This window comes from Protopterus annectens, chromosome 1.part0 (genome assembly GCF_019279795.1).
Source record: "Protopterus annectens isolate FY-2018-M chromosome 1.part0, PAN1.0, whole genome shotgun sequence".
Lineage (NCBI taxonomy): Eukaryota > Metazoa > Chordata > Ceratodontiformes > Protopteridae > Protopterus > Protopterus annectens.
In genome coordinates, this window is record NC_056725.1 from 1,059,466,446 (window position 1) to 1,059,488,629 (window position 22,184).

The 22,184-nt window shown below is 38.4% G+C and overlaps 1 protein-coding gene across 2 annotated transcripts in view; it reads left to right on the top strand.

Moving 5' to 3' along the window:
• Positions 1 to 22,184, top strand: part of LOC122796436 — a 2,401,740-nt gene that overhangs the window by 774,607 nt on the left and 1,604,949 nt on the right. For both annotated transcript variants that reach the window (XM_044064916.1, XM_044064908.1), the window contains exon 2: positions 14,601 to 14,733. In XM_044064916.1, the coding sequence (XP_043920851.1) occupies positions 14,601 to 14,733 (133 nt within the window). The remainder of the gene's footprint in view (positions 1 to 14,600; positions 14,734 to 22,184) is intronic.

The window sequence follows — 22,184 nt, forward strand, 5'->3', positions numbered from 1 at the left end:
CATTAGTGACTGTGGATGTCCTCTATGAGCAGGAGGTAGTACCCTGCTCTTTGACAATGTTTTCAAAATATTCGTGTTCTTACTTCAGTCACACTGGGAAATTTGGCAGAAGCGCTAGCATTTCAAAGTAATTTTTCTCCTGCTTCACATCCCTTTGCAGTGATTTTTGTAAAACATTTGTGAATCACATGATTGACTGCATTGCATCTTTTGCTTGTCAGGATGCTCTTCGTCTCCTCTTTAACCTTGTGTTGGGTAAAATGACTGAATGAATAAATAAATGAACAGAGTTCTGTTACTTGCATTGTTGGATTGCAGCTGTCTCTCGTAGCACTAGCCAATCAGAACTCTCACATCTAAGGACAGAATTTGCAAAGCACGCATTCATCAAAGTTATAAATGTCTGTAAGTTTGTCACACATTCCAGAATGATTAGAAATGCCATCATTGGTGTGACACACATTCTAGCATGTTCAGAAATATCTTGAGAGGTATGACACACATTCATTCATGAGAAGGAATGCCATGTTATCGCTGTTAGTATTCAACTTTTAATGGTTTGCAATGCTGTTCTCAGTTACAAACAATAATAGGCAGGAAAGAAGTGGTTCCCCAAATGACATTTGTATTTCCTGGTTCCACCACCAATACTGTTCACCATGCAAGTACTTTGAATTCCATTCATTGTCTGTTAGAGACCTGCATCAGATGGAATTCCCAGCCTTCTTTTATTCACAGTGCAATTTAATGAGATACTTTACGAAGCATGCATATCATAATCTTAATTAAAGTAACTGCATAGTTATGATAGTACTGTAATGATGGGATTCGGTCAGCAAACTGTCATGATTCTGATGTTTCATATTTTAAGAAATTTTGTTGCTCATTGTGTGCATTGAAAAACATGTTTGCATTCATGTTTGTGAGTGAGTCTGCACCATCTGACATGTCATTCATCACTCACCGAGATCTCTGTACTTTGGTGACAACTGATTTATGCATTTATAGATAACTGAGGAGACAAAGGCTGTTGGAAATCAAGCTAATATAAGAAGATCATTTGCTGCTCATTGCTGTAATCTTCAGGATGTAGTGCCAGCTATCAGTAAACTGGAAGCTTTAGTTGAACATTTATTGGATTTTAATCATGGGAAAGGCTGTTTTATCTGCAAAGTGTCATTGGATATATATTTTTAATAGTAAAGTTACAATCCATGTGACACTGTTTTTTGAGATAACATGTAAATCGAAACAAAACTGGGAGCACTGAACCAGGAAGTAGCTTATACATTGATTTACTGGAATATAGTAGCGACAGTGCTTCTGTATAAAATGAATATACAAGTTTTACTTCTATACAGTCATTAGCAGAAAAAAGTTCAAAAGCTGAACCAGGTAAAAAGTCTGGTTTTATGTGGGCTAATAATGCACCAACATCCAAACTGTGGCAGAAAAAAATGAAGGAATGCCGTGCTGATCCATCAACAGAAAACATTGCCATAGCAGTGATGATGTGATGCCTTTTACTGAACCAACACAGATTTTACATTAACTTGAGCTTTTCAGCAAACAGTAGCCCTTCATCAGATGTAAATCATGCACCCAAACTGTATGTCTGAGAATTAGCATAGTGATCTCTGAAACCTTTCACACAATAGCGTTATGTGTTGACTAGAAACAGAATGTACTGAAAGTTGTAATTGTCAAATACTGCCTTAGATATTATTAACTGTTAGCATTAATGATGACTGCCTGTTGTTTGTACCATTTCAGGAGATGTCAGATCTCTTTCTTTCTTTGTCTGATTCATTATTTTGATTAGGGGCCAATGAATTCATATAATCAGGTAGTTGGTGCAGAGGTTTAAGGCTGTGAGCTGTAGTTCTTGCGTTAGAATCTGATTCCCTCGGTCCTCATTTGCCTACTATGTGATCTTGAGTAAGGCACTTAACCATACACTGCTTAGGACTGCAAGCCTAGTAACTGCCTATGAACCAGAGTAGTTGAAAAAAAGAAACTGATTCTAGTAAGTAGGCGCATCAGTGTATGAGCCACATTCTTAACAGAGACATTGTAGAGCTCTCAGAATGTGTGACCCAGGCTGGTATAAGCCTAGCATTGAGCAGCATTTTACCTTCTCCAAGGATGATGCCACAATACAAACAGAAAATGACTGACTTTAATAATTGCCTTAGTGTCTGGTGTCATTCTAAGGGGGGTGCAGTATTTGGCAGTATGGAAGGAGATGGTCAACAGACCGCACTGCTTTGCCAAGGATGGTCGCACCTCTCCCCTCTAGGTTTTCAAATATTAGCCAAAACATTTGTCCTCCCCCATAGTGCCTCTTTTCATGCAATGCCAAACTGAAAGTACTTCCTACGTAGCAAATAAAATCAAGAAAATCTAAAGATACTACTGCTCAGTGCTAGGACTCTGAACAAAAAACCTCCATTCCCTACAAGCTCTCCTCACCCTAGAGAATGCTGACACCTGTGTGGTCATGGAGAGCATACCAGTAGTGTAAGATTTTAATGCTTTCCACACATTTAGACCAGATACTATACAGATAGGGACTAAAGGTGGAGGTATCTCAATTTACATCAAAAATAAATATACCTCAAGGCTGGTCAAACAGAAGAATGCACTTGAGCTTTTCCACATTCAAATCACCCCAGGCAAAATCCAGTGCCACTTCCTTGCAAACTGTAGGTCCCTCGCTTCGACCCAGGAAACCCATACCATACATTTAAACTCACCATCCTACCCAATACCATATTCATGGATGACTTTAATTATCCCACTATAAACTGGGAATCATATATGACATCAGGCATACAGGCACGGAGATTCCTGGATTTTGTAAACTCATACTCCTTGGACCAGTTTGTCAGTACACCAACCAGGGGTGCAAACGTAGCCCTAGTGTGATGTCTTCTGTGGTAAGGTCAGGCCACAAAATGGTCTCCTTAAAATAAAACCTGGAACCCCAGCAAATCCTGGTAGATTTAGGAATTACTCTAAGGCTAATTTCCTACTATTAAGTGATAACCTGGCAAAAATTGAAGACCCCATAAACGCTGAGAACACTGCTGCCTATACAGAACTGTTCACAGAAACCCTATACAAGGATGTTAATAGCTGCATAGAGGCAGCTGTACCCACCAGGAAGAAGTACAGAATGAATTCAGAAAACAAGCCACCCTGGTAGAATCACATCATTGGTAAGTTTTACAACAGAAGGAAGAAAATCATGAGAAAAATTGGGAGGTGTAGCACCCAGTAGGATAAAAGTACTCTCATCAAACTAAAACAACTCGGAGGACAAATAGTCTACCAAAGCCAAGTTTGATGTAAATTTGGTATCAAGGACAGCCACAAAGCATTCTTTAGCCATCTCCCCAACCTCAAAGGCAATACACAGTTGTGTGCAGAACTCATTGTTAATGGAGCCACTTATATTGAGCCAGAAGGTATAGCAAACCTACTGGCCAATGAATTCAGCTCCAACTTTACCCCTCTCTCCCCTTCAGTCTTCCCTCAGGAGATACCATCTAATATAACTCCATATCCTGTCACTAGAGAAAAGGTCCTTAATGCTGTCTCTCTAAGGCCAAGAACACTGCATCAGTGGGCCCAGACAATTTCCCAGGATGCCTCCTAAATAGCAGGAAACATGACCTGTCAGGCCGTCAAGAAGTGTTATTTAACTGTAGCCTCCAAACAGGTTTTGTGCCTCACAAATGGAGAATACCAGTAATTCCTCTGCACAAAGTGGGCCATCTACAGACCCATAAGTCTCACTAGTCTCGTATACAAAGCTATGGAAAGAATTATCTTGGAAATGATCAATAATAATATCATAGGAAGCCTCCAGACAGTGGACCAAACCCAGTTTGGTTTCATCAAGGACAGGTCATGCCTACTCAGTCTGGTGGACTTCTTTGAGAAGGTCACCAAAGCAATGGATGAGGGAAAAACTATTCACACTGCCTACCTAGCCAAGGTATTTGACACAATACTCCACTCGGAGGTTAGGTATAAAGGGTCTGTATTAGAGTCACAAAAAGTCAGTTCAGCGAACGGCTTTTAATTGAAAATGCTGTTCGTCGAACTCGCTCTTGTGGGGGGCTGCATCCCCCACTGCCGCTAATTATATATACCAACTCCAAGATCGCACTACAGTGAGGAAAGGGCAAATTTTCTGATTTTCACTGTACCGCAATCTCACTATAACAGTTAGTTGAACAGCATTTTCGATGTAAAATGCCATTCACTGAACTGATTTTTCATGGTTCTAATATAGACTCCAGTATAAACCGTTGTGTCACCCAGTGGATAACCAGCTGGCTCACAGACAGGACCCAGGAAGTTAGAATTGGGGAGTCCACCTCTACAAAGATGCCAGTCACAAGCAGAGCCCCCTAGGAATTGTTCCTGGGACCGCTCCTTTTTGGCATTTACTTCTCTAAAATCAATGTCAGTGGCCTCTGGCTGACTAAATTTGCAGATGATTGCAAATTTTTATTTTTTTTTATTTATTTTACATTTGTTTACCAGGAAAGTCCAACTTGGAATGAGCCACTTTTCAGAGGAGGCCCGGGGCGAAAGCTCCAATTGCATGTCTTTGTAGTGTAGGAGGAAACCAGCACCCAGAGAAAATCTACACTAATGCAGGGAGGACATGCAGACTCCGCACAGAAGGCACCCCAGCTGAGAATCAAACCGGAGAACCTCTAGCTGTGAGGCAATAACGCAACCTCTATGCCACTGCGTAATTAGGAGCTGTCATAGAATTCTCCACTGACACAAATGTTCTCCAGGAAGGGCTGACAGACATGTAACTGGTGTCAGAATTGTGGACTAAAACTAAATATAAAGTCCCAGTAAAGAAAGAGCCAGCATACTGTGTACAAAATCACTTTAATAAAACAAAATCATCAGACCGGTTTCGGCCGGAATAATGTCACAGCCTTCCTCAGTGCAATAAGAAAAAAATGAAATTTAGTTAAACAATAAATACATTCTTCTCAAGGCTGATTGGTCCATCTTAGAATTGTTCATTCAAACCAGGAGGGAACAACCCTCCCAGTTTCACAATCCACTTTTTCTCTTTATTATTTAAGATGGAGTGCCATCCAATTTTGTTAGATTTATTGCCCTTTACAATATCAATAATCAAAAATGAAAACCTAGCAGTAGGATGTATCAAATGGTGTTTGTAAAGTGCATTGGAAGGTTTTTTATTTTTAATATTGCTAATGTGTTCCGAAATTCTTATTCTGAATGGGCGGGAAGTCTGACCAATGTAGAAAGAACCACAGGTACATGTAGCTTGATATACTAACCAATCAGTACAACAATTGGCAAAAAAATTAATTTCATAGACTGAGGAACTGTTACGACTAGAGAACTGTTTGGATTTTACCACCTTGTCACAGTGGATACAATGTCCACATGGATAACAGCCAACTAATGGATCCCCCATAATGGCAGTTTGTATGTATTGGGAAGGTTGATAAATGCCAAGAAATGCATAATATTATACTTTGGGATGTCATCCACCCCCCCCTGGTAACTGTCATATCGACACCCCGAAGAGTTGACCTAGTAGTCAGATGCTTGGGGACACACACAGACAGTAATCTAGCCTTTGACCATTATATGTCTACAGTAGTGAGAAAATCATTCTATGTTGTGCAAGTCATCCCCTCCTGATAACTATCATATTGACAACATACCCCTTAGAGTTGACCCAGTAGTCAGGGACTTAGGGACACACACAGTACCATCACATGTCTATGGTAGCGAGGAAATCTGTCTATGTTGCGCAACTTATAAACAAAGGTATGGTATCTATGTCTAAGGAAGTCATTGCTCCACTGTATTCAGCATTTACCAGACGTATGATTAAGAACAGTTCCCCCTTTGTTTTGTACCTAACCAGCCGCATCCAACAATTGGAACGTCCACAGAGGTTTCTCCCGAAAAGAATACAGGGAGTAAATAACATGTCCTATACAGACCAGCTCAAAGCCCTATCCCTGTGTTCTGTCTCCTAAAGGCTGTTGAGGGCAGATCTATACCTGGCATACAAGGCATTTTCAGAACCTGCTCTGATGGATCTCCTGCATAAACACAAAACAAACAACACCATTCTGAAGACCTAAACTTTGCTTGTGATATAAACAGGGCCTGCTGAAAAAAAACAGATCTGTATCCCAGAGGCTACCCCTCCTCAACAGGCTCCCCATCCATGTGAAGCAGATTTCTTCTCTAACCCAATTCAAGTTTAACTTGGACAGTTGGATGGGGAACAGGAAATTCATTCCTGGTTTGGCACCTACAGTGGATATAAAAACTTTACACACCCCTGTTAAAATGCCAGATTTTTGTGATATAAAAAAATGAGACCACAATAAATAATTTCAAAACTTTTCCCACCTTTAATGTGACCTATATCCTGTACAATTCAATAGAAAAACAAATTTGTTAGGGGAAAAAAAATAAAAAATAAAAAAATGTACAATAAGCTGATTGCATAAGTGTCTACATCCTTAAGCTAATACTTTGTTGAAGCACCTTTTGATTTAATTACAGCATTCAGTCTTCTTGGGTACACACATGCCATCAATTAAAGAGACTCTGATTAACCCCAAATAAAGTTCAGCTGTCCTAGTAGGATTTTCCTGACGTTTACTCTGTTGACTGCAACAACAAAAGCCATGGCTCACAGAGAGCTTACAAAGCATCAAAGGGATCTCATTGTTGAAAGCTATCACTCAGGAGAAGGGTACAAAAAATGTCCACAGCATTGGATATACCATGGAACACATTGAAGATAGTCATCAAAAAGTGTAGAAAATATGGGACAACAGTGACGTGCCAAAGAACTGGACGTCCCCCAAAAATTGATGAAAAGACCAGATGAAAACTGATCAGGGAGGCTGCCAAGAGACATGCAGCAACACTGAAGGAACTGCAGGAATTTCTGGCAAGTACTGGTTGTGTACTACATGTGACACCAATCTCCAGTATTCCCCATATGTCTGGCCTATGGGGTAGGAGTGCAAAATGGAAGTCTTTTCTTACACAGAAAAAATATCCAGGCCCAGCCAAAATTTGCAAAACAATACATAGTCTCCCAAAAGCATGTGGGAAAAATGTGTTATGGTCTGATGAGACCAAGGTTGAACTTTTTGGCCACAATTCCAAAAGATATGTTTGGCACAAAAACAACATTTCGCTTCACCAAAAAAACACCATCCCCATGGTGAAGCATGGTGGTGGCAGTATCATGCTTTGGGGTTGCTTTTCTTCAGCTGAAACTGGGGCTTTAGTCAAGGTGGAGGGAATTATGAACAATTCCAAATACCAGCCACTTTTAGCCCAAAACCTTCAGGCCTCTGCTAGAAAAATGAAGATGAAAAGGAATTTCACATTTCAACACGACAATGACCCCAAACATACATCCAAATCTACAAAAGAATGGCTTCACCAGAAGAAAATTAATATTTTGGAATGGCCCAGCCAGAGCCCAGACGTAAATCCAATAGAAAATCTGTGGGATGACCTGAAGAGGGCTGTGCACAAGAGATGCCCTTGCAATCTGACAGATTTGGAGCACTTTTGCAAGGAAGAATAGGCAAATGTTGCCAAGTCAAGATGTGCCATGCTGATGGACTCCTACCCAAGAGGACTGAATGCTGTAATTAAATCAAAAGGTGCTTCAACAAAGTATTAGTTTAAGGGTGTCCACACTTATGCAACCAGCTTATTGCAAGTTTTTTATTTTTTTATATTTTCCCCTAACATATCTGTTTATTTGTCAGTTGAATTGTGCAGAGTATAGGTCACATTAAAGGTGGGAAACATTTTGAAATGATTTATTGTGGTCTCATTTTTTTATATCACAAAAATCTGGCGTTTTAACAGGGGTGTGTAAACTTTTTATATCCACTGTATGTCTTTGATGGACACATGCAGCCTGTAAATGGTTCATCTTCCAGGCCTCCTCTTGTAAATGTTTCATCTCCGAAGCTCTTGCTTACACTTATCAAGGGTATGAGAACTTGTCAGATTGGGTGAATGGTTAGGCTTAAAAAAGGCCCTTGTATTCATTAGCCTAGCAAACACCTATGAAGCTATGATAGCTTGGTTAGCCCATTGAGAGTCTAGGTCTGTTTTTCAGAACTGTGCAGGGAACACCGTTTTTAAGTGGCTTTTTCATAGTCTCACTTACTGCACACAGGGGAGGTTTAATTGAAACAGGTTTTCAGTTTCAAAACACTAAATCACTGTTCCAAGATGCCCTTGGCTTGGGACTGATTCACAGATTTCCTTCATAAATGTTTAACTCGTGATTAATTCCATTACTTTTGTACAAACACTTTGTACTGGATGTTCATTCCTATCATCTAATACAAATCCTAAAGAAAAATCTTTCTTGCATTCCCTAATTGAAAACCGCAGAATTAAGTTGTGTTGTTTTTCAGACACTTCATGGAGAAGGTTTATTATGTTTTATTCTCTCTCTGTTAGACACACACACACACACACACACACACACACACACACACACACACACACACACACACACACACACACACGTATCTGGTTTGCAGGTGTGCTGCCCTTGCCCTAGTTAAACTACAGCACCAAAACTCCTGACGAGATCACATCGTGCAGCTGTAAATCTACAACATGATCCTGCTCTGTCCTTCACACCCACATTTTCTCTGCCTGTCTCTCATACGTGCTTTCCATAATGCTTTGTCACACTGAATGATCACATTAAACTTGTCTCATACTGACCCAGAAAGCTGCTGCTTGTAAAGTTGCACACTTGATGTTCTGTTTATTCAGCGTCATTTTTTTTTGTTTAAAATTTCAGTTGCCTTTTATTAAACTTCAGATATTATGAGGATGGGGGCCATATTTTAAAACTGCATGTTGCCTTTTCATTCCCATGCACTTCTTGCCTTCAAGTTTTCTGTGATACAAATCTTAATACTAACTACAGTGTGAAATAATACATTAGTGAATTCACCACATTGAAGATACAAATGTAAAATAGAACATGTACCAGGGACAGTTCCTTTGTTTCTTCACATATGACTTCAGCTGTCTTTGTCCAGTTTTATAGAAACTTGTGCCACCTGTCTCATCATATAGAGTTTTAACCGTAGTGGATGATAATATGCGGTGGTAGTGGAGGGGGTCTTATCAGGCAGTGGTAGACAGCTGATAGCAAGCATGTGGCTTGCCTTTAATTGTGCCCCATTTTTGTTCTGCATTTAACCATTTTTATAATGTATCCTCACAGATACTACTGATGATGCAGCTGGTTACCACCTTGATTTAAATTTCTAAACCAAAGTTATTTCCCTAAAACTACTGTTATTGAAAGCACTAGGCAGGGCGCAACAGAAACCTCGCCAAAGGCCATCTCTGGCTCTCTCTCTGTTTCTGCCTCCCTCCCTCCTTCTTTGCCTCTTTCACAGTTGTAGACATTTAGTATTGTAGTTTCTTTCATGCCACTGAGAAATACACCCAGATAACCCAAATCATATCTGCAGTTGCTAAAAGACCATCTCCATATACAATGACATGCAGTCTAAAATAACTGACGTGACCACCCGAGTTCCCTATTAAGTTTTCCTACATTCTTGAAATTTTCATCGAACAAGATGGAAAATGAGCATAACTAATGGAATAATCAGTTAAACCAGGGCCCCTGTGGCATTCCCTGTCTTCTTTTGGCAAAGCTGGCCCCATAGCTATAACACGTTCCTGTGAAACAATGGCTTCGTAGCCTAGACTAGCATTCCTTCCAGATGACACTACAGCTGGCAAATAGCTACTTGAATACAGGCATGCTGCTTAGTGTTTGGGCCCAAGTTTTTCCAGCAGTTTTTTAGCGCAACGCTGGTGCTAGTTAAAGATGTTTCTTTAGTGGTACTTATATATTAATAACGTGATATTCCTTTAGGTCATCCTGGAAGTATCAGTGGCATTTTCTGTTTATAGAGCCACTGGCATGTCTCGTATTTCTCTTACTGCTACTTTTCCAGATGAAATGGTGACCCTAGTGAGTCTTCGAATATTATGGCAATATTTTCTGCTGAATTAGTATTGACCTAGTGACTGGCTGTGATAGGCACACATCAATCCTTCCATGAACCCATTCAGAAAATTGCTCAACAGCCTCATGCAGGTTAACTAGATTAGAGCTTCCCGGCATCATTGGGCTGCAGAGTGCTCATGTAGTTTGTAGAGTATTATTGAGCAGACATTATTGTCTTGTCTGACATGCATTCATTCCTCCCAGCTAATGTAATGTTGACACTTATATCTGCCACACCTGATGGTAATGAAGATTATATGCTGACATTCCCAGGGGGGGCCTGCAGTCAGAATGTTCAGACTTTCCACAGTTTTGTGAGGGATACCCTGCAGTGAATGTTTAACTCAAATCAACTAGATTACATTGCTTGGCAGTATGAGCATATGTGCATCTTCAGATATGTGCACATTCCAAAACCACATTTTTACTACCACCCTGTTGATATAAGTTCATTAGAATTGTCATATAGGTCATGGGTTCATGCCTGTTCATTTTCCCCTAAGCTTTTCAACAGTAAGAGCCCCTTTTCCAAGTGGTACCATTCTTGAAAATTTTCTTGCAAAATAGCATTTCCTTGGCTTAACGCTACATAGGTGATGTATTTTTATATTCATAACAGGGACTCTGAATTTTCAAATTCTAGAGAACATACCAGAAAATCCCAGATTTGGACTTTTTTGAACAATAGGGAAATGTGAAATTTTGCAGAAGTTGTCATTTAGGCCAGAATAATCATTTACCATAACTCATATTTTGTTATTTTTACTAATAATAATACCTGAGTATTTGTATTTAGAATTTGTGTAATTATGCAATGCATGTAAGGTATACACTAAAAATTATAACAGAAATGACTGAAAAATGTACTTCGAAGTCATGGTTATAATTCCTAGATTTCATCTCGTATAAAGAATTTAATTTTTTAAGAACCAAAAATCAGTGTCCCTGTTCATATAATCTCAACCTCCTAAATATGCACTTGACCCAGATATAACCCACAGTTTGATACTGGGATAAAGAAATATATATAGCTATAAGGGATTATTTCTTGAAGCAAAAGTCATTGTTCTCAGTTACTGAGCTTTTAACTCCTACATTAACCTCCTTCCACAAATTGAGTAAGAGACAAATGATGTAAAAAAAAAAAAAAAAAAAAAAAAAAAAAAACAGTTCCCTTTAGTGATTTTTTTTCAGCAGCTAGTCCCTTTGCAATTTGTATCAGTTCATCAAGGTACTTTGTCATAACGTCTGGCTTCTTACATGGCCTGATTTTATTTTATTTTTTACATCACCCAAGTGTTATAAACCAGTCCTTGATTCATATAGCATACATTACTTATTTACTAGCTAAATAAGATGGGTTGTCATAGTTTTAAAAAGTCCTCCACTCTGCATGGATTCTGTAATTTGAACAATCTTTACCTTACTTGGCTCTAGAGACAACAAATGCAGGTCACATTCCAGGGACAATGTTAATTTCACTGCAGGCATTTTTTCTTACAGAATTTCAGTTTTGCAGGAATCCCTTCTTCGACAAAACGGAATCTTAAAATCCTTGTGTAGTAGGCATTCTTGTTATCCGTTTCCTTTACAGGTATCTGCAACCAAATTGTGACAGGCTGTTGGAAGTTTTCACATAGAGACAAGTTTTGTCTGTCCAGATGGAATGGGGCTCTTAATACAAAAACTCATTTTTGTCATCATCAAGAGTGTGCGGTCCTTCTCTACAAAACCCTTTTTGTTACTAGTCCAAGGTCTGTATTGCCTTAGAATGCACATCAGTGTAACACAGCTTCCTGACAGGCATTGCATGTTTTCTACATCCTGCCTACAGATCATTGCTTTGACTAGTTTCTCCCTTGTTTTACTTGTAATCAGTAATATGTTGTGCTGTGCTGTTTAAAGGATAACTGTACCCAAATGTTCATAGGTTGTTACTAAGCTAACAACCACTAGGGTCTTTAAAATCCTAGCCGTGCACCCCAACCCAGTTACCTTGTATGTCTAGTAGGAGAGGGGTATGTTACTAAGGCAGTACTTAAGGGATTTGTAAGGGGGCTGTTAATTGGAGAACATTTTACTTCTTGACAGCTTCTGTCCATCAGAGGCATGGGAGCCAGATCAGGGTGAATTTGCGATTTTTTCTTTTTTTTTCTTTCATCCAGTGTCAAGTTTTCCCTTTTAAAAGGGGATTTTCCTTCCTTGTAATTCAACAGGAAAAAAACATAATTTAATAATTATTACATTTGTTTTATGTCTGCACTTATTTCTGTTTGCCTTTCTTTCCTACATTTGTCTCATCTGTTACATCATGATGACTACTGAGAGTGGCAGAGTAATTAGTCTACATCACTTATTCTAACTATAGAGCCATTAAGAAAAAAATGGCTGTTAAACAATGGCATTTAAATGTGTCTTATAAGTCACAGATTGGCAACATCACACACCTGATAAATAGTGTGGCCTGGAGTCTGAACAAAAGCAAGGCTTTTTAAGCTTAGTTTTCAGACGAAGCTTATTTTTTTTTTTTTTATAATTACTGGTTAGTTATATTTTCCTTTAATCAAACTCTGAATGCCACAAAAAAAAGAAAATATTTTAATCTTACTCTTCCAATTTTCCGTCAGCATTTAATTTTGCATTTTTTCTGCATTGTATTTTTTGTTAAATGGTATGTTTCTTATGATGTTTTGTTACACAATTTTTCCATAGTGCTTCGTTGAGAAGTCAGTAAGGTAAGAAAGGAAGAGTAACATCAAAGACTCTAATTCTAGCTACAGTACTAAAAACTGTGAATGTAACACAAACCACCTCAGCCCAGGTAATACCTGTTGATCGCAGGGGTCAAATTTCTCACACTTGAATACTGAACTGTAGCTGTTACTTCAAAAAGAACAATTACCTGAGCTATATTTTCAAGCCTGTTATTAAAAAAATTCCCTAAAATAATGTACCAGAGATGGCCATTGATAAAAATCAGGGGAAGCAAAGTAATGAAACTACGGACTGATGCTGACCGTCAAAAATAGGCAGTCACAGTACTGTTGTAAGCTGTTGAGAGGGAACCACAGTAAATGATCCTGGTATCATAGGGCTTTCTCTCTGTTACTCTAAGATGACATCTAGGAGGTGAAAGCATTGACTGTAAAAACAAAATCTACCTATTTGCAGCCCCCTTTCAGGTCATTTTGGGATATAACAAATTAGAAGATAATAATGACCACTTTGATACAGGGACATTACTAATGCAGAAAAGTTCACGGTATGCTGAAAAACATATGCTTTTTTTCATTTTCTTTTTTTAATTTTATTTTATTTTTGTGTGTGTGTGTGTGTGTGTGTGTGTGTGTGTGTGTGTGTGTGTGTGTGTTGGTTCTTTAAGGAATTCTTAATACCAGTGTCTAAGCCTTTAGTACCTCACTTTTCTCTACGGTAACATGAAGCCTGGTTATGGCTACATTGTCCTTATATGAAAGGGGAATGTACGTCTGTCTGTGTATATATTAAATGCATACTTCCAAAACTCAGTATTATAGTGCTAATTTTAGTACCTCATACTATTACGCATGTACTTTTTATTTCACATCATGCATGCAGGATTGCATTGTACTATAATCCTTGGTATGACTGATGCAGATAACAAAGTCAAGTTAAAAAGATTAGATATACTGTGTAATTTAGCATGTCATTAGAGTTGCAAGGTGAGACTAGCTGTGCATGATACTTCCTCATCCTTAGTGAAGACAGGTTGTGCAGCTTCATAGCCATAATTCTGTAGCAATGCAGCTTGTCCCTGTAAGATTCTGCGGTGCTCTAATGGTGGGTATACCTGTGCATAAGTTGCACCATTGCCCTGTAGCCTAATTTTTGCAAGTTGTTTGAAACTAGCCAGAGTCCTAATGACCAGGGTAAGCGAAGATTGCATGTACTGAATTTAGCATTGTTTCAACACCGTAACTGAACATGAGAGTTGAGGGGTCCTCCATATTCAATGCATTTCTTGGTAATAAGATACATCAGCATCCGCTGACGAAAACAAGAGCAGACTGCTGCAAAGTTTGCAGGTGTTTCCTTTTTTTCCCTTTTCTCCTCCTTTTGTATTTCTTCCACAATTTACTGTTACCTACATGAGCAGAATATTGTGCTCCATCAGTATTCCTCCCATTAAAGTTTTAATATGAAGTGCAAATGTTATTGAACTGTTCTGTATGTCATTAGAGAACTGTGCCATACCCTAAAAGTCAAGATTTCCATTTATTCAGACCTCCCCATCATGTAGGCTGTTTTTGTATTGCAGAGAGAGAGAGTTTCCAGATTATTCTCACTCCGTTAATATAACACCACACCTTCATAATTGGGTACAGAAAGCCTATGAAGGTGTCAGTTGACTCACTCACAGTTATTTTAAAATGTTTTGGACTTTTTAGTTTCTTTTATAATATCCATATTTATACATATAGTTCTGGTTTCCACACAGATGTTTGGGAATCTCAGAAGATAAGACTGACCATGAGACTGAAGTCTTTCTGGAAGACATCAAAGAACCTGAATCTCTCCAAAACACCATCAAGAAGTCCTCTTCAAAAAAACGAAAGTCAAAATCAAAAAAGGTGAGCATAGAGCAGTTAAAAAAACACATTGCTTCATTATTAATTCAGTTGTGTAACCCAACATCAACAATGACCACGTAGTTCATTTTGAGTGCATTATTTTGTAGATATCTGTACTGTTGTACTGCTTGAATGGTTTACACTCAGTTCACATTTCAGTAGTGAAATAAGGAAGCAGAAGTCTGTTTTTCCTTCAGTAATAGTATAACAAATTGCAGGCCCAAAGAACCTTTAGACTGAGGCCAAATAAGCCAGCTTGTTTATGGCTAGGAACTTCTTTGAGGCAGTGAATTATTACTGACAGTATGACACTTGTAAAATGGAAATTTGTAATGGCTCCAGCAGTATTTTCTGTGGTTTTACAACATGTTGGCATCTATATTTAAATACTTGAGTTTAACTAAATTCCTAGAAAGTAATAAATAGTTTACCCGTTTGCTTATGTTCAAGTAAAGCCTTGCTGAGTCTAATTATGGTGGCTGCCAGAAAAGCAATTACTAGAAAATGGAAATCAAAGTCTAGAGTCTAGACTTTGATTTAGACCAACTTTATTAGAAGTAGTGAATATAGTAACAGAGATAAAACAACTGGAATTGGGATCTTTAGAAAAGGGAAGGAGCAAACTATACAGGAAAATATGGAAATTGTGGGAACAATATATGCAGAGAAGGAATGAGGTTTAAGAGGCAGGATTTGAATGAGCCACATGGTGCTTAACTGACAATGGATAGATTATAAGTGATGTATAATTTTGCAACTACAGTTGTTTTAGTGGTGTCTGATGTATAATATTTAAAACTAAAGTGGTGTCAATGTTTGTTTTTCATTTTGTAAGATTGCCTATGTTATATGTGATAATTTAATAAAGATGTTTATTGGGGAAAAAGACATCAGAGACCTCCGCACCAGTGATACTTAATATGTTAAGTTGGCTTTGTTTACTCCTTCCAGCTAACTTCCTTCCAGAATCTCCTGGAAATTCAAAGCTCTGCTTCTTGGTGCAGCTTCAGAAATAGAGCTTTGTTTATTCATGTATTTATTTATTATTTGCTGATATCTTCCATTAGTAAATGATAAATCAGAAATGGTCAAAGTCAGTTTGCCCACTGGTGACTTTATATGTCAGTTTTGCTCCCTTTCTTGCAGAAGTTTGTTTTATTTCTGAATAATTCGGTTGAACTAGTTTTCCTTTAGCTCTTTTCCTCTTCATGCAAAGGAAAGTAATGCTAAGGAAATAGTGCGGTACATTATTGCAGTCAGATAGCTAAAAGCATACTGGTCACCATTGTTAAATGCCTGCATTAGTGCTATGTCCGTGCAGGTATTTAGTGATCATGAGTATTGTGATGAGGTGACACAGACATAGCTTACATGCACATAACGTGGCTCTGCTATGTAATTTGATTTTGGTTGTCAGATCTCAATCCCTTCCACATCGGTAGTAGGGAAGGGGCAAGTCATTTTTTTTAATCACATTTCATGTCCAGACAGCACACAAAATGGAAAAATGTTCAGACAAGGTCAGCAAATGATAATGATATGGAAAAATATACACTTCACTTTTGTATAGAATAAAATGTTTATCTATCTATCTGTCTGTCTATCTATCCATATGCATAACCGTGTCTGTATGTGTGTGTGTGTATGTATATATATATATATATATATATATATATATATATCTATATCTATATATCTATATGGATTCCTATTACAAGAACGAAAGTTCACTACTTCGAACTTGTAATAGGAAGCCTCAGTTCTGCGAAAGTTCACTTTAACGAAAGTGAACTTTTGCGTAAGTGCACTTCACCAGAAAGACCGCAGCACAGTGGAGGACATAAAAAACAAGCTATGTCCTCCACTATGGTGCGATAGTCACGGACCTTAGGGTTAGGGCACGGGTTAGGGTAAGGGGATAGTTAGTAAAGCTATCCCCTTACCCTAACCCATACCCTAACCCTAAGGTTCGTGACTATCGCACCGTAGTGGAGGACATTGCTATGTCCTTCACTGCACTGCAGTCATCATGGACCAGACTATCCCCTTACTATGACCCGCTCCCTAACCCTAAGGTCCGTGAGTACTGCACGGAAGTTCAGTGCAACACCCGTTCGTTGTACTGAACTTCGCGTAAGTGCACTTTCGATTAAGGCAGTGAGCATTCCATGCACTATTTCGAATTAGTGAAAATTCGATCTAGTGTATGGAACCCATATATATATATATATATATATATATATATATATATATATATATATATATATACACATACACACACATATATGCGATTCAGTTTGGTGAATGGAGGACCTCATAGTGTTTTGTTTCATAATTTACCATCTTTATTCAAAAGGTAGCAGTTCATTTTAGTAAGAGTCTGCTCCCCAAGCTTAGTTTATAACTGATATTTCAAAGGGAAAGGACTGTATCCTCAGCAGCATCATTGCATGCCAGTTACAAAAGTAAAGACTCAAGGAAAATCCCTTTTGGTCCTTTATCTCCACTCTCAGTGTTGTGTGAGCTCTGTCAAACAGCTGAAAGTAAAGTCATAGACATCATCTCACTTACCTTTATACCATAGTGAATCCATATCCATCAGTTGTCCAGCCCAAAGCAAGTACCAAATGTGTTCCAGATCCAACATTCTGCTAGGTAGCAAATGTATATTTTCAGGCTCACTGCATCTACTGTTTATTTTGTATGTTTTAATTGTATGATACCTACTGTAAATATAAAACCATAAGTAATCATATTTTTCACTTAATTTAAAATCATATGTTTTAAACCCATGGGTAGTGTGATGTCCTCATGCTGGGCCAGTAATCAAGGAGCCTGAATCCTCACCACTGTCACTGAAGAGGGACGTGCTCTTGGAATAGAAATGTATGCACTCAGGATTACCAGATGCAGACCTCTCTTTATCAAGTATAATTTACCTTAAGAGCACACAGGGAACACACACAGCCTGCGGTCTGGAACTCTATATCTGTCTCCCTCCAGGTTCCCAATAAGACTCCCTGCTGGTACAGCTGTAGGGTTAGGTCCTCAGCCAAGTGTCCAAACCAAGTCCTCCAGCACCCTCTGTGTAAACTCAGTGCTTTGTGTCCCTGCCCCAAGTAGCTGACACCCGCACACTGAGAGATTTGATTTTTCACACACACACACACACACACACACACACACACACACACACACACACACACACACACACACACACATCTGGGAAATGCTGGCACAGATTTACCTGCTGTGCCCCCTTCTATAGTTACCACCACCACCAGACACTCCACAATCAGCTACTCTAAGGCTCTTAACAAGGAGTGTCCAATTATACTGGGTAATATTAGTACTAATACAAATGGTAGTAGTTGACCAAAATGGTTAGGCCTTCTGGAGTGGCTCACACAGTGGCACCAAATAAATATAACCACACTCAAAGGTTATATAGTTTCTACAAGGACCAACCACAATAAAAGTTTTAATATATTTAATAATAAGTAATAAAAGCACATGAAAATACTGAATATATATTCTCAGTAAACCACAGAGTTCAAATCACAGGAAAGATTGAAAATGATATTGATGGACAGGCTCATACAAATAAAGAAAAACAATTTCTAAACTAATCTTCAATATATTCCTGACTGATTCTAAAGAAATTATTGTTCACTAATAACTTACTTGGGCAAGGCCAGATGAAATATGTGAATAGTCTTTGTAGTCAGGCTTCCAAACAGAATACTCATTACTCAGAGATTACTCCCTGTAAAATATAATATCCAAGATGGCTTGCAGAATAACCTCATCTGGTCACCTGACTCTAGGTTCCCACAATATCTCCTTTGAAGCCGAGACAAAAATTTAGCATAGATGGCTACAATACATATCTAAATGCTTATGGCAGGACTTGGGACTTCCCCTGTCCTTATAAAGCTAATGAACAAAGGCTTCTCCCAGACCCATCATCTCCGATCCTATTTAGCACTATGATGTTTCATTTTAATGGTTTAACAGCCCATTTACATTTCCCTTATTTTTCTTAAAATAAGCCAACTGGTTTACCCTTGCTGTCTGTGTCCTCGCATATACATTTAATTCACTTACCATAATACATGTACATTTCTCTTCATTTCAGCAGGGTATACTGTTGATACATTCAACACAAGCAAACATCACAAATACATTTTCAGCACAAGCATCTGTACAAATCAGCTTGATATACAAATGACATGTAATTATTTGCAAAATTGCAGCTAACTGTGCTGGCACAAGTTGTACATCCACTGCCCTACTTCACCTGGCATGGCTGGTAGTACCTCATATCATTACAGGTAGATTACTTTACTTCTTAAAGACAGCTATATTCCTTCTGACTTGATCCACATGACTCCATTGAACAAGTGTTTTTTACTGTTACATGTAGTATTACTACAATGAAAGACATATCTGTCAGAACTATGAAGTGACACCTTGAATATCACATGCTGACATAGCTATAGTACATTGAAGTGCTATTTACAAGCACTGTCTTAACCATCCCCAAGAGTCAATATGCCATCATAACAGTTGTTTTCAAAAAAACTAGCATGACAAATAAAGAATGTAGGAAAGGTTTGCAAGTCAAATACACATGCATGTGATGCCATGGTGGGCTTTTGTAAGAAGTTCTTATGTGGTCTGGCTATGTTTGTATGGTAAATCAGACTATTGAAGATAGCATAGTAGCGTATAAAGGCTGAAACAACTTGTGCAGATTCACACAGTCATTGTGCATGTCAAACCTTAATCTTGTTATTGATGCACAGACTGCACGTGCATGTCTGTTTAGATCATAATTCACAGAAGGTGGTCATGCAGTAAATTAGATCTTCCTCAGCTACTGAGGTAGGTATACCTGTAGCTTTTGTTTTTAGTGTAGTTATCAGAACACTTAAACATGTTTCACATGAGATGCAAAACATTTCCTTGTTCTGCATCACCCCAATCGACAGCAGGAGGTGTGCAGTGACTTTCTTTAACAGCGGAGCTCTACTCACCTGCCATTAGTGAACTGTTGGCACTGAACTTAAGAATTTAGTTTATTTGTACAAAATGGGTTCATGTCAGTAGAACAACCTTGAATGTTTCACTTCTTTAGTTTAAAAACATTCTATCCATAAGCCATATAGTGGTGTGATGTAGAGCATGCAGGTTATCTACTGTTGTGAAGACCATTACGTGGTAATCTGCTTGTACAGCAGATACTTTTCTTTCGATTAAAAAAAATGTTGGCAGATAATCTGTAGTGAAACATACTGAGCTATGCTGGACACCATATAGTTTTGCTACACCCTATTAACCCTTTGCAGCATATCTTTCTTGCTAGGCAGGGAAGCAGAACAATCTAAGGTGGTTGTGGCCATGATATCATCTATGACCAAACATGGTATGTCCGTAGATAACGTTGCACTTCAGCCATGATATCATCTATGACCAAACATGGTATGTCTGTAGATAACGTTGCACTTCAGCCATGATATCATCTATGACCAAACATGGTATGTCCGTAGATAACGTTGCACTTCAGCCATGATATCATCTATGACCAAACATGGTATGTCCATAGATAATGTTGCACTTCATTTTATGTTTTGTGAACTACTGTAGGATCACTGATATGGCGGTGGACAACTGATTTTACAAGCTCCCCACCATTAGTAACGCATGTTGTGATTGCTTGCTCTTTGCATTTCTCTCTCTTAATTTCAATTTACATGCCTAGTATTTGTGTGACTAAATTGACTTTTCTAGATGGTATATGTAACCATTTAGGAACAGAATTTCTTTTCTTTTCTGTGACATCTGTGTGTGATGCATAGAACCAACGGAGCCAGGGACTTGTAGAGTAAGTTCCACTATGATGTCAGAGTGCCCTTCTCACTGTAGGTATGTTTGTGGTTGCAGATTCCTTTTGTACAGACTGTAGATGTTGAGAAATGGCAATCTGTGTCTTTTGTTGACTCTGTATGTGCATATATGTTTACTGAGGCTGTAATAAGAACTGTGCCTTGATATAACAGTTGCAGAAGTCTTCATATATATCCCTTGTCTTACGGACATGAATTTTCTTTTGACAACTTAGCACCTTAAATAAGGTAAGATGTATATCGTTTGCAAGTGTGTGCATTGGTCCTTATACTTGTATGCGACAGAGTCTCTGACATATATTTTTCGCATCTTAGATGTCTTGTTCATATTTTAATATTTTGAGGTTCGGTTAAATGGATATTTGAGGTTATGTGCATTTGAACTTGTCATCTCGATCTTTTGCTAACTCGATCATTATAGACCCAGACATATACACACATGTATACGAGACAGCACTTATTAATGTTCCACTGATAACTTAAAACTAAGTTGTACACTATATTAAGCATATCACGGGCTGTTTACAAGTCATGAATAAGAAAAATGTTTCAGTTCTTAGCAGAAGTGAAGCTAGGGTGGGTGCAGTGTGTTGGGGGTAGCGATCGGCAGATACTGATTTGTTGATAGTTCAGTACTGACTACAGTTTTTAAAAGCAAAACACCTTTTCCTCCACAAGAGCCATTAACTCTGCTGGAGAAGCATTATTCTCCTGCACTATAGCCAAACTCTGGAACTCCCTCCCATCTTCAATTACCTTTGTAACTTCCTGCACCCACTTTAAATCCTTACTAAAATCACACTTCAAAACTTGCCAGATATGCCCTTGCAACCCCCCCTCTAATACCATCCACTTCCCCCACCCACTACGTCTCTCAGCCCCCTATCAACAACCTACTCTTAGCAAGCTTGGCTACTCACGTTCCCAGCTACCTACCACATAATACTAACTTCTTGTAGCAACAACTGCTAATGGCTGTTATGTAACTCAAAAACAGTTTGTATCAGTTGTTCACTGATGAATCTCAACTACATTTGTAACCATGTTTAGTATATGTCACCATATTTTAAAATTGTACTCTGTTCTACAACTGTTTTACATCTGTTTTCTTCTTGTCTTGCATTCTTAACTGGACTAATGTCTATATTTAAATGTTATGTTTTTTAACTGTATAATGCAAATCATACTTAATGTGGAGCTTTTCTCCCCGGGCCTTCACTGAAAACGGACCTGTGTCCAGTCGGACTCTCCCAGTCAACAAATTTTCCGTTCACGCACATTATACGTTTTCTTTCTTTAAAATTACAGCATTATATAAATCACTGAGTTCCTGCCTTCCCTTAAACCTCACTCCTTCTCCTGAACATTATTCTGCATGTATTGTTCCCTTAATTTTAATTTATTTCAATGTAATTTACTCCTTCCCTTTTCTAAAGATCCCTCTTCCAGTTCTTTGATCTCTCTTACAATATTCAATACTTTTAATACACTTGCTATGTGTGTCTTTCGGCTTTTCCCGGTTAGGAGTCACCACAGCGGAAC